The 14,099-nt window shown below is 54.1% G+C and overlaps 1 protein-coding gene across 1 annotated transcript in view; it reads right to left on the reverse strand.

The window, feature by feature from the left end:
* LARP1 (La ribonucleoprotein 1, translational regulator) overlaps nucleotides 1-14,099 on the reverse strand; it is a 48,521-nt gene that overhangs the window by 15,198 nt on the left and 19,224 nt on the right. The window contains exons 3-5 of the mRNA XM_074883791.1: nucleotides 2,783-2,844; nucleotides 1,099-1,164; nucleotides 137-308 (exon numbers count right to left, since the gene is read on the reverse strand). Coding sequence (XP_074739892.1) covers nucleotides 137-308; nucleotides 1,099-1,164; nucleotides 2,783-2,844 — 300 coding nt within the window. The remainder of the gene's footprint in view (nucleotides 1-136; nucleotides 309-1,098; nucleotides 1,165-2,782; nucleotides 2,845-14,099) is intronic.

Here is a 14,099-nt window from a genome sequence, read left to right on the forward strand (position 1 = left end):
AAATGACACACTGCCCCCTTAAAGCCTGCAAACACCTTTTCACCACAGCTGTCCCCATGCTGGGACCATGTCCTGCAGCAAGGCCCCCGGGAAGGCGGTAGGGGGGGGGGACAGCCCCCACCAGGTCCTGCCTTACCTTTCTTCTTCTGGGCTGACTTCTGGTTGTCATCATCACCATTCTTCTCCTCCCCAGACTCATCCGATTTGGTTTTCAGGCTCTCTTTGCCATCACTCCCATCACCTTTCTCCTGCTCTTTCATGTCTTTCTTGACAGGCAGTTTCCGGAGAGATGGTGCTTTGTGCGGCTGCTGGAGACATACCAGTGCAGGAAAGATGTGAGAGGTGGGAGGAACGAAGAGCTGGAGGCAGACCCCAGCTGTCCCGGCAGAGGCAGGAACAGGAGGACCTTGCCCTAGGCTGGGAGCATCCCTGCTCCATGCCTCCCCAGAGCTGTTCTGTTCCTGGGGAAGGGCTTGTATCTGAGCAGGGCAAGGGCCTCTACAGATGCTGTGAAGTACTCGAGGCGAGACACAATCCCCAGGCACAGAAGTTACTGAGATGGGCTGCCAGGAAGGCCTGGTGCTCCTTGGATGGGGGTGTCCTACAAGGGACCGGACTGCCCCAAAGGCAAAAGGGTGACTGACCCTCATGCCCTGACAGTCAGCCAGGAGCTGGCAAAGCAGCATCCAAAAATAGAAAGGTTTCAGTGACACACATGTCCATAGCAAGAGAGGAAGGCCATGCCCCTCAGGCACACCAGCCCTTTCTCGTGTGTTTTCAGTTTCTCCTGTGGAAGTCTTGACTTTTGCCCAGCCCCCTTCTTGCACTGAGCAGCCTTGAGGAGAGCAGGTCTGGGAGCTGCCCTACCTGCTTCACCCAGCCAGGGGGGCTTAGACCAGGCTCCAGACTCCCAGAATAGCACTGAGGGAGGGAGCCCAACACACAGAGCAGCCCTAAAAGGAAATCCCCTGCACGCTATTCCTGGCTGCCTCCGCACTGACACTCAGCACCCCAAATGGCTCAGCCAGTGCTTCCAAAGGGACGGGGAGGGTCTGTCAGGGCCTTATCCTGCTCACCAGAGCAATTTTGTATTCTCACCTGGACACTCTTGTGGGCTATTTCTCCAGGTGTTGGCCAATTTGTGGCATCACCGAAGTCACCAACCTTGTATCCAAAGAGAAAGGTCTCATTAGTGCACAAGCTGCGGGTGCTATTCCCTGCATCAGCAGCCAGAAGCCCTTCCAGACACACCGCCACCACCCACTGCTGCCCTGCAGACAGCTGTCCCCGGGAGGTTTGGGGGTGGCACCCACACCGCATACAAACAGCTCCTCCCCCCACCCAAGCAGGGCACCCAAATTAATCCCAAATAACTGCAGACAAGTCTATCAGGGATTGTAACGAGGCTGCCACCAGTCCTGTAAGCTATCACCCTCCCAGCTCCCACCAAACTTTTTGCCCCAGCAGCAGCATTTGGCACCAAGCTGCCTGAGGTAACTCACTCATCATAGCCCTGTCCCTTGGACAGGCAAAGCACACAGCTTTCAGCATCCTCAATCCCCCTGAACCAACTACACCCCATCAAAGAAGCTGCCTCCACCCAGTGGCAGGTTACACCAGGCAGAGCTTCGCTTAAGTGCCCAACTGCAACCAAGTGCTGGCAACAACAAAGCAAAGGGATCATGTGGTAGAATTGACAGGGAAATTCAAAGAGGTATCTGATGGTGATAGGAGCTCCCTCGTCCCACACACCCCATGGCCGCATGGGGGACCACCAGTCACTTCTCTGCTGAATAAGTGAGCTGGCCACTACCATCATTTCTACTTCCTCCAGGTTTCAGAGAGGACCTGCAGGGCAGAAAGGAAAGGACCCAAACAGCTGCCCAGGTACATGACGAATCATGGCTGAGCACAGAAACTACTCCTTGCCCTTGTGGGGTTATTTCTAAATTAACTTGGAGTCCCCGAGTCCCCCATAAGATCATATCTCTACATTCAAGTGCCATGCTCTTCTCCCCAGGAGGTAGTTTCCTGGGAAAGCCACCTCCAATGCAGGACCATGCCTGTTTCACAGACAGGAGCACCTTCCAGCCCCAGGGCCCTCCTCTCCCCAAGATGGAACAGTTAAGGAAAGCCATATCAAGTTTCAGAGGTGTCTTCACTGGCTGCTGGGAGCCAACACCAACAGCCCATGTCCCTAGATGTGCCCCAACTGCATGCAACATCCTCAGAAGCAACTGTCCCTCCATCACATTTATCCTCTGGAACAGACTGCCCTCGTTCCTCCAAAAGAGTCTCTTTGTTTGAAATCAATTACCCTGACTCTCCGTGTGCCAGTAAAGAACAGATTGCACAAGGGAAGAAAGGATCTGTGGACACAGCGCTCCATCACGGCACTGCCCTGTCTGCACTGCAAAGCATTGGCTAAGCCCACAAGGGACTCAGGGTGTCCTTGGGTGTGGGGGGAGAGTCTTTCCACATCCAGTACCGTGCTCCAAGCACCTCCCTGCAAGAGGGGAGGTGAGAAAGTCACCCCTAGCCTAGCTGGGCAGAAAATCAGTCCAGGCAGCATGCAACACCACTAAAACGTTGAAGAGGAGATGGGAGAATCAGGATGTTCTCCTCCATGCTCTTGCAAGTGGCCAGGTCAGCACATCAACCCCTCCACAGCCAGGCTTGTGAAGGAAGCAGTCTGCTCACCAGACCCTCAAGATGCTCACACAGCACTGACAACTGTGCCAGAAGCTGGTGGCCAGCGAGGGGGACAGCAGCACAGCCTTACCTTGCTTCCTTTCCGCTGTCTCGGGTTGGCAGCCCTCACCACTTTCGCAGGAGTTGTATGTTCTGCAAAAGAAGGAGGAGGAGAACAAAACTCTTAAAACACAGCTGAGGCTCGTGGAGGTGTTAGCTCTGGAGGGAAGCAGGTGGGAAGCAAGCCAGTTCCCCTTTCAGCAAAGGAGGGCTGAGAGGAAAAGGTGAACAGAAAACAGAGCCAGCTTCTGACCTGGGTCTCAGAAGGGCCCCATCAAGATCAGATGACTCCTGATCAATCCAGGTGGCCAAGAAACAGACCTTTAACCCCGTCCCACCACAGGAAGGCACTCCCTGACTTAGCTCAGCCCTCCCCACTTGGCCTTGCCAGCCAGGAAGGAGGGGTGGTGAGGAGTTAAGGTCGCTCTGTAAAGTGCCACACAGAACCTGATCTGCTGTTATGCACAGCAAAACAAACATGCCCTTGAACAGGCAAGGCCCATCACTGAACCAAGGCGGCCAGCCCTCCCCAGGGAGCAGAGGAAAGCTCTGAAAGAGGGACGCGCAAGCCTGTGGCACACAGGCGCTGTTCAGCTCATGCTTTGATCTCCAGTGCATCCCAGCACGGGGCAGCAAGTTCACAAGAGGGAACATACAGAGAGAAGGAGGCGGATCTGGGAAATGCCTAAATCCTGCTACGGTCAAAAGTATCTAGGCACTTGAGTGCCTCTGGGGTGTTTTAAGGTACCAGAGTGGAACTGCTGGGGTTCACACCACTGCAGACTTCACACAGGACTTCAGCCCCACCATGACCTGTCTTGGCTCCTGCTCATACACCACCTCCTTACAAGCAGAAAAAGAAATTTGACTTGTTTTCTCCCTCCCAGGTTCGGCTGCAAGGTCCCAGGTCCCAGGCTCACGCAGGGCATGCACAGAGTCCAAGAGAGCAGCATGCTGTTGCCTCACACACACCAGCCCCAGGAGGAGCACGTACAAGGGTCCCCTCTCCAACAGCAGTGCTCCGCAGGGAGAGGAGAGCCCGCTGGCCCCTGGGAGGGGCAGCCCATGCCAGATGCCACACGCCCAGCAGGAGCAACCATTTCTGCTGACTCCGCTGGCTTTGTTTCAAAGAAAAGCATCCCAGACTGGGGTGGGGGGCGAGGGTGGGAGGGAAGTGAAGAGAGAGCCCCAAGGCACAGCAGAGGCTATCTTGGGATGCCCTGGGAAACACCCGGAATAGCCTACCCAGCTTCACTCAAAGCTGGCTTTGATCTCCTGCGTAAGGCAGGACAACTTTGCCTAGATGATCAAAACCGGTCCCCTTCCTAGCCTTGAAACCTGTGATTCATCCTGCTGGCCCAGCCTTGCTCAGAGCTGGAGGCTTTGAAGTGTCAATATGACAGAGTCAGACATGGCATGACAGACCCACGTGCACCCCTTCCCTAAGGCTCCTCTGTGGGGATTTCACCCTCGGGAGAGTCCAAGCTCTCAGCTAGATCCCCAAATCTTCCCCTTTCTCCCCAGAACCTCCCCAGCCCACATGCACTGCCTCCCCCCATGAGCAGCAGCAGTCCCACATGTCCCTCACTTATTCCACGTGCACTTCATTGAGAATCCCAGTTCCACGACACAAAGTTTGCCACAAGGCTTTTAAACTTTCCTGATAGTGTAGGAAGAGCAAGTGCTTTCAAAACAGCCCCTAAAATCCTCCACTCAAACGCCTACAGATGTCACCAACTAAATATAGCTTCAAAAGGCACCAAGCGCTACACAGCACAAACCCGCAGCCAGCCTCGTTTTCCACAGGTATGGAGCACCCCTGCCTGCTCTGACAGCACTGACATGCCTGGCACCGTGAAAAAAAATAACTGAACTTGCTCTGCAGCCTGATTAGGCACCGATCTCCCCGGCTGGGGAAGAGCAGGGCTCCCTCTCTCACTGTGAGCATCTCAGCCGGGTGCCTGCTCCCACTGCACTGCAGCCCCGGAGCTTGTGGCAATGGCATCCAGGCCTTTCCTCCAGCTGCTTCAGCTCAGGAGCCTCACGGTCATAGATGTCCTTGTGCTTTTTCAGGGACCAGTCAAAGAGGCCCCCTCACAACCTCTAGTGAAAGAGGATGCAGAAGCACAGGCTGCAGAGGTGGGTGCCATGGACTCCATCTTTGTGGGGGAGGAAGGAGATTGTTTGAAACAAGTTTTGCTACTTTCCTTATCTGAAAGATAGGAACAGGGATCCCTTATCTAGCTGAGGTGCTGAGAAGACTAATTAGCATTTGCAGAGTGCTGTGGAAGACAAAACATGCAAAGCAAAGTGCTGCAGCCTGGCAGGGAGGCTGCTCCAGGGAGCACAGCCAGGCCAGCACCACAGTGGGAGCTGCAGGTGGCTCTCGCCAGCGCGGATGGAATCGAGATCTGCAAGTCACAGTGGAGACTGCTCAGACCAAGGCAGGAGACCGAGGGGGTGTAACCATCCTAGCGGATAGACAGACAGACACACCGTCCGCAGAGCCGAGAGCCATGGCGAGCAGAAGCTGTGCATGTCTGGCACCCTCCAGGGCACGCCAGCTTAACCGAGGGCCCCAGCTCCAATCCATCAGCGATTCTGTAGTCAAGCTCCTGGACATCAAACCCCAAACTGCTCTTCATGTTCTCTTGCAGAGAAACCCAAACATTTAAAAAAACCAAACCCAACCCATGCAAAACACATTAGGCTACCTACCTCAGGTGCTAAGGCTTCAGAAGAAAACCTTCCTACAAGGACAGCAACGTATCTTGTGGTGCACTGCTGAAAAGACCCCCTGGCAAACCCTGCTGCCCTTTGGCACTGCATCAGCCCAGGAAATAGGGAGCAACTGGGTGTCGCTCACCCCTGGACAGGAGCTCAGGACAAGCGGTGCTAGCGAGGGATACTAGACACTGCCCTGGTTGATAGCCGAGCCCTTAAAAGCTGCTGACAGATGTCTCAGACCTCCTGGCATTTCACAGACCTCCTTTTGCATTTATTTGGTGGCAGTAAGTAATTTTCAGTTGTAGTAGCACTGCCTGATCGCCCCCACCACCCCCACCAAAAAAAAGGATCCCTCCGTGCAAGTGGACAGACAAAACAGCTGCAGCAGGAGCCAGGGCTTTAGTGGTGCGCGACTGGCAAGGGGACAGTGGGCAGGGAAGGAAGGAGCAGCTTTGCCTGCGGCCACAGAGCAGATGCTGGCACAGCCAGGAACAGATAAGCAGGTCTTGAGTTTTGATCTGCTGCCTGCAGCCAGAACCAGCTCGTTTGCCCGTGGGGTTGCCCAGCCACGCAGAGGTTATTTCTTAACAACCAAGGGGACAAGGCACAGGTAGGAGCACCATGTCCCAGATGCCAGGACTGCAGCCAAACCCCTCCCATGGCCAAGGCACCGTCAAAGCATTCCCTGGCTTTTGATTCTCACTCCCCAACACAACCGGCGAGCACCAAGAAGGGCAAGGCTGTGCAGACACCTTGTGCTTTCCTTCCAGCCCGCGGCTGGCTGTGGCACAGCCCTCGAGGCGGGAAGCTCGCGGGGGCATCCAGGTGAGCAAACACCTTGTACCTGGAAGGAGAAGAGCCATTGCACAAGCACCAGACAACCAGGGCAACAGCAGCTTCACAGATAAATATGCCTCCCTGCCCCAAGAGAGACACATACTCTAGGACCACTGAGCTCAGCCTAGGAGACATATTTACTATCTTACCTGGGAAAAAGCAAACCCATCACCCAGTGGCCTGGTTCCCTGTCTTATCTTACCTTCAATGCAGCTTGTGATAGATTTTTTTAGAGGAGGCAGATGAACTCTGCAGGACTGGGCAGAGACCTGACGTTATACTGCAAAAATACCTGCACCTCTAGCAAGAAAGCTGTAGTACCTGCTCCTGGTGTACCACTCATGTACAACATAGACAAGGCCTCAGAGCACCCCAGCACCAGCTGGGACAGCCTCAGAGGGCAGCCCAGGCTCCCAGCAGGAATGCAGAGTCCTCAGCTCTGACACACGCTCCATCCCTGACACAGCACACCCCTCCTTCCCCTGCAGCCAAGTCAACAGAAAGGAGCCGGCCTGCCCCCAAGCTGCTCCAGCCCACAGCCCAGCACCTAGGAAAAACTGCTAATGAAGGCAGTTTTGAAGCCAAGAGCCCGGACTTTGTGCTGGAGAGGCTAGGGCAGGGGCGCATGCTCCGTGCCGCAGGTCCTGCTGGGGCTGGAAGAGCCAAACTGGTATCCCCAGTTTCCCCAGAGCCCTGGTAGAAGCCTGAGGGCGTTGCGCAGGACAGTCGGCCACGAACCCTGCAGTCCAACGGGATCCACTTCACTACTCCACAGCCTCTGAACGATCTTCCCTCCTTCCCACGCTCCATGGGACCGTCCTGGCGCACGCAAGGACCACAACTCATAACCAACACGACAGGACACTCACTCCAGCAATGCTTCTTCAAGGTCTCTATGTGAGAAAGAGCAAGCGCAGCTTGGGCAAGGGTGAGCTGAGCCCTGAGCAGCCTGGGGGTCTGGGCAGGCTGCAAGTGAGAGGGGGAACAGTGCCCCAGTCAAAATGGCACAGCAAGGAAAAAGTATTGCATTAACCTCCTGAGAAACCAATGGACACCGTGGTACGACAACTTCTGAGAAGAGTAAAGACAGAAACCATTAGACAGCTTACACCAAAGAGGACTGCTACTCACTCACACTATTTGTATATATGCACTCATTGTCCAGGCAGAGAAAAATCAGCCTGGGGATTAGCTGTCTCCCCTGGAGACAGCCAGCTCCTTCAGTCTTTCCAGGAGGGCAGGAAAGTCCCTCCTGGGGTACGACACACAGGACAGTGTGGCGGGACAGCACCAACCTGTAAAGCAATTCCCGTAAGAAAGAGGGATCCAGCAGGCAGCCAGCCACAGCCAAGCCTGCCAGGACCCCACCGTGGCTGCAAAAATCCCCTTGCTTGCCCCAAAGGAGACCTAGGGAGCCAATAGAGAAGAGCTACACAGAGGTTTATCTCCACCTTGCCAACATGGGAAACTCAGGGCACCAACCCTGACCCTGTCCTTCCTCCAGGCCTCAAGCAAGCTTTCTCCCATAGCACCCTGACCCACACAGCAGCAGGGGCAAGACACTGATTCGGAGCCTCTCCTGTGACACTCATCACTGCCCATGCACTCAAACTCCACAACTGCGAGTTTGAACCTGACCGAGCCATCAGAGGACACAGCTGGCGAGCTTTGTGCCCACCAACACCACACCTTCTCTGGAGACATTTGCAGGATCAGTCCTGCAGGCCAGATGTGACCTGCAAGCTGACAACAGCCTTCCTCATCCCACCAGCAGCCCACCTGCTGCAGGCAGTGCTGAAGGATTTTCTTGTTGACAGTCCATCCCATGAGGGCCCCCTTGAAGTTACAGGCAAAAAAGCCTTGAGGGACATGCAGACACTTCCTGACCACCTCCTGTGGCTGCTGCACCCATTTCTTCATCAGCAAGAGAGCAGCAGTGGACAACACACCCTTATTGCAAAGGGGCTGGGAAGCACAGGCAGTCAGGAGGGGACCTCAGTCTCTCCAGGGAGCAATTTGGTAGCACCCCTGTGTGCAGAGAGAGGTGCAGATACCTCCAGAGACCAAGGAGCAGCTTCCACCTCTGCCTGCCTCAGCCATATGTCAGAGCTAATGCCAGACTGAGATGGGAAATGCTTGTCTCTGCAGCTCCATGCACAAGCGGAAAAGCCTGGGATTTATAACACTGACTGCTTGGCATGCTCATGTTTTGCTAAAGACATCATAAGGTACAAAAAACCAGCAAGGTTCAGGGCAAACTGGGCACACAGACTGCTTCTTCTCTGGGTTTGCAACATTTTACAGCTCTACCTCCTGCCAAATCACAGTTGTAGCTGGAGGTGCATGCATGGGAAACCAAGGGAGCACTGGATGGAGTTCTCCAACAGCTTTAAAAGAGATGCTATCACAAGGACATCTTCCAGCACAAAGGAGTGAGTGTCAACAGGCTCCCACCAGTGCCTGGCGACTGCACAGAACCACACCAGGCCCCACCACTTGCAGCATCTGGCCTTGTTTACAAAGGTAAGAGGGATATTTGCAATACCTCTGCAACATCAGAAGTTTCCTGCACATGCAAGAAAAACTGCAGTAGAATGGGCAAGGTCAGGACCAAGCAGAAGACCAGACCCTTAAGCTGCATGGCTGAGCAGGATTCGGGCTTGTAAGGCATGTGGGAAGCCTGTTCAGTAGGAGCAAGAAACAAGCTGCAGGCACCATGGCTCAAAGCCTTCCAAGCAATTTTGTGCAGCTCCTCAGCACACAGCTCCACCTTACAAGCCCTACTGTAACAGCAAAGGAAGTAGGGAGCTGCCTACACTTCTCTGCAATGTAAGCTCTGCAACTGCTGCAAAGATCACTCGCTAAAAATAACTTCAAAAAGGGCATCTGACAGCTCCACAGAGAGCATGAGAACACTCCCACCTGGGTGTCCTAGGCAGGCTCCCCAAGCTGGGGAGTCTGCCCTGGAAAAGTGCTGGGAGAGAGGCCAGGGGTACAAGCAGGTTCAATACAGCATGCCAGGACAGCACTGTCAGGGGCTTGGAGTGCGGGCATTGAGTTATATTCCCAGCTCTTCAAGCCCTCACATCCCTCGGCTGATACTCCTAAAACAGCCCCGGAGCAGGGGGAGGTGAAGCAGCTCAAGACACTGGCAGAGCCTGTCTCTCTGCCGACAGCACCCTCCTACAGGCAGCACAGACCTGCACAGAGACCTTCAGAGCAGGCAGGGGCACCACATGTAACACAGCCCTGGTCACAGGGAGCTGACAAACAGCATTGCTTCTTAAATGCACTTAACTGTCATAAGCTCTACACACACAAGTTATCTGCTGGGTCTGACTTTTCTTTCCAGGGCAGATGAGAGCCAGGAAGGATCTGGACTTCGCAAAGATGCATAACCATCCTCCCTGCAGCCTCCCAGTCCAAGACAAAAACCCTTCAACTTGTGACCAAGCTACACTCCAGAAGGAGCAGGTTAAGAAATGCCGACAGGCATTTCTAACGTTAACAGCATCAGCAAGGGCACCGTGGATTCTTCCTGGCACAGACAGCTACTATTAAAGGTAGTAAATGAACCCTCTCAAGGGTGACTGACATCCTTCCACCGCCTTTTCAAGCAACGCTCTTCCCTGAAGAGGTTTTCTAGGAAGCTTTTGACACACGATCCACGCTCACACCACTGCACTGATCCCTGAGATGCCAGGCTCGTGCAGAATGAAACAGCACAGGAACCCCCTTGTTTTCTAAGGAAAACCAAGCCCTAAACTAAAAGGTCCCTGTTGGGAAAGCTGGTGGTTCCCACATCCCAGAAGGCATCACACTGGGGGCGCAGTCAAGGTCACCCGGCTGACTGGAATCCAGAAACTGTCAAAAACGAGGGAGGCAGGCTGGCTCAGGCGCCCACGGTTGCTGAGCCACCCTGCTTTCCCTGAGCAGGGAGAAAGGCACCCATCACCCCACCAGCCCTGCAGGAGAGGCTACTCCAGCACCAGTGCCTGACCCAGCTTGTCTAGTACATACAAGTCTCCCGTTGGCAGAGCATTTAGCCAGCAATACCTCTGCCATCATGGAAGAGAGAAAAGCCTCCAAGGACACCTGCAAACACTCTGTCAGGTTAAATGGTTCAGGGGGAGGGGCTAGAAAAGCCAGTGGCACTCCCACTCAAACACCACATCAGTCCATCACAGGCGGGCTGGGTTCCCTGAGAAAAGGCACGAGTTGATCCAGCTGCTGCTCAGGGTGGCGAGGCGCAGCAAGGACACCTCGGCGCTGGGAGAGGAGGGTGCCCGAGGCAAGGCTGCAGGGGCCCGGGGCATGCAGGCAGGCCAAATCATGGAAGAGCCAGAGGGTCAGGCTCTCCTCCAAGCTGGCTCAAAGACCAGCCGATAGTTCACGACCTAAAAAAATAAAAATCAGTGGTGGGGGAGAGAGAGAGGTGACATAAGCAGGACTACAGGACAGCAGGGACAGACACACAAGGCATGGCAGGACTCCCAACTCCTAATAAAACACAGCAGCAAAGACCCAGCCCGCTCACCTTTGGGGGCAACTGATTTCCAAATTAAAGGGGGTTGTCCACCCTCCAGGAGGGACCAGGAGCAGTTTTCCTCCTCTCCTGCTTACCTCTGCTGCACTGCTCTGCTTGTTCTGCCAGGCTCTAATGAAAAGCTAGTTAACAGTTAATTATTACCCATTCAGACACACGATCCCCTACTCTGACTGACTGCCGGCCCTGCCAGCAGGGAGGGATAAGACAGTCACGTGATGCAAAAATCCCGGCCTTATGAAAGCACGGGCAACTATATTTAGTTGGAAAAACGATGACCTAGTGAGCCCGCCCCTCCCTGGCTCCCCCTTGGAGGAGCTGACCTGCCACCTCCAGAGATCCTACCTCCATGGCACCCGGGAAGTCCCTCATCCAGTTCTAACACCAAGAGGGGGATGCCTGGCCTGAGAGCGAGCCCAGTGCACACACACACGCACAGGCTGTCCTGGGGGGCCAGACCAGCACACACCCTGGGCCACAAGCACCTTCCCTCCCCATCCTCGGTGCTGCACAGTGGGTCACCTTGTCAGCGGCAAAAGCTGATAAGCACCAAAAGCAACAAACAGGGCCCAGCCCAACGTCCTGGACCTTATCTTGAAAGCAGGAGGCACACTGGGAACCTGACCAGTGTGACCAGTGCGAGGGTGGCATTCAGCAGCAACGCTCTGGCTGCCAGCCTCTGCCCGCCCAGGGCTGGGGATGATCAGAGCTGGTGATGGGAGTTTGCCTCGTCTGGATCAGTCCACCCCTCTCTCCGCATGGCAGCTGGGTGAATGAGACAGACACGGCCATGCTGAGAACAGAGAGGGAGCAAAGGCAGCTGTGCAGCAGTCACACACGTGTGCCACTGCTGTGGAGAGAAGGTCCCCGAAAAAAAGATGTGCGGCAACAAAAGCTGAGAGCATCACCTGCTCCCCCTCCCACTGCAGTGGAAGAGCTTCAAAGGAGAAGAAAAAAAAAAAAAACAAAGCCTGAAGACCAGACATCATTAATCTCTTGCCATCAGCAGAGGGGTGCTCTCCGCCTGCGACCCGCTGCGGCCGATGAGACAGCACAACCAGCGGTGCCCGTAGGATGAGCGAGAAGAGGTCACTGCACTGCTGCTGAACACAGGACATCGCACTGATGGGATCCCTTCAGTGGCTGTCAGTCTCTTCTGCGGCTGCATCTGGGGACTTGGAAGCTGACAAAACCCTTCCTGGGAAGCATCTGGTACATCTCACTGTAAATATTTAGCAACGAAGAGACAGGAATTGAGCGCCAAGCGCCTGCCATGAGACCCTCTGGCTCTGAGCGTTCGCGCTGTCTAGGAGGGGTCTGCGCAGCTCCCACTGCCTGTGCCAGTGGAGGGGGTGAGGGGTCACACAAGGCAAAGGTGCAAACTCCACACAAAACGTGCCTCTGGAAAACCCGTCATCTTAAAGAAGAGAGACAGAGACTGGGTTTCTAGAAATGAGACTGTGACGTAATTTAAGTAACACCATTCTTAGTTCCTCCCTGCTGTGATTCCTGTGCCCAACTTTGGTTACTTCTCCAGGGGGATCTCTGCAGGACCTGCGTGTCCCCTGTGCAGCAGCTGCTTGCAAAGTGATGGCTAGACCTTGCCCTTGAAGCCTGCACCAAGTCAGCTGCAAACCTGCTTCCCGACTGCATATATAACAAAAGGAAACTGAGCAGCAGCTCAGCTTGTGAGGCCAAGGAAGACAAAGCCACCACCAGGCAGAAATCCAGCCCCATCTCTCGGGGCAAGGGAAAGCAATAGCGATTTGGTGGTAGGACCAGGTGCAGCAAACACTCTCAGGAGTTTAGAGAGGTCAGACCTAGGTCACCTGCTAAGCAGGGTGTCTCCAGAAATGAGCTGAAGAAATCCTACAGTCCCGTAACCACCTGGATTAAACTAAGCACAGGTATGGGGGCTTCCTCCCACTGGCGAATCCAGAGTATTAAAATCGTGACAACAAGGCAGCCAAATATCCTTGCACTCTTTGAGAGCAAGCAGAAAGGCTCTTTTTTTTGCTACTTAAGGATTACTGTACCTCAGCTGAGCCAATTTCAGGGCATGCTCTCCAAGCACAAGATACAACATCCCCACTTACACCCCGCACCTTAAGCCAGACACAGTGAAACTCAAGATTTTTCAAAAGAACTTTGTTATAACAAATACTGCCAACTTCCTTCCTGGGTGCACAATCACATGGATCCTGCTGCATAAACCACTCTCTCCAATCCCGGTAACTCCAGTGCTACAGGTGGCTGCCTCCCTGTCTCAATACACAGCATAAGAGTAAGAACACCCTAATCAGAGTGAGCCTTCCCAAAGGAGTCAGGAACACCCAGCTACAAAGAGTGCAACACAGCACTCACTCTCTCCTAATTTAAAAATCCATCTCTCCTCCTTTTCTTTATAAAGGATTAAAAATTGCTTCCTTGCAGTGAGAGCATCACCCACATCTCTTTATGGAAAACTTCACAGCATTGAATTCAAAGTGGCATTTATAACTTGAGAAAGGTATCTCAGCCACTGCTGACAATTCTCCAAAATGATCAGCTCAGGGTGCAGCAGAAGATTAAAAAAAACCCAAAACATCAGGAGTAGTGAGACCAAGACAGAACATCACTTGCCGCTCTCTTGAACACCAGTGCATCCACAACTGCACCCTGCGGTCAACTCTGGTCTCTGCATTTCAACAAGGGCACAGCAGTGCTACAGCTGCACAGAGAAAAGCAATTACACCGCCCCTTAAGAGGCGAGACTAAAAGGGCCGGGATCTTCCTCCACTGAGAGGAGGAGGGCTGTCTGCAGTGTACGATGCTAGGAGGGCACAGGAACAGCACACAAAGCTAGCAGGAGATCCTTTTAAAGCAAGAAAAAAATATTTCCTTAAATAGCAGGCATCAAACTTCACCACCCCCTGTGGCAGCAAGTCCTGGGAGGTGGACAGCATCGGCAGCCTTGCAGAGGGGTTAGGTGTTCACAGCCAGAATGTCCACAGAGGTCCGGGTGAAGAAATGCCCTCAGAGCCCTCCTCTAACAGCAGAAGTGGGGAATGAGAGTCCATCCCTCCGCTCTGTCATCACACCACCAAGCCCAGCCCCGCACTTCTCATGGCTGTTGAAGTCTCCCAGCTTTCCACCTGAACTCCAGATCACAAGGTTTGAAGTGCTGCCTTCTGAAAAGCACCCTACAGCTGCCAAATCCTAGTCGCTGGATGTGGGAGAGGAGAGGACCGAGGAACTG

Source organism: Strix uralensis, chromosome 14 (assembly GCF_047716275.1).
Source record: "Strix uralensis isolate ZFMK-TIS-50842 chromosome 14, bStrUra1, whole genome shotgun sequence".
NCBI lineage: Eukaryota > Metazoa > Chordata > Aves > Strigiformes > Strigidae > Strix > Strix uralensis.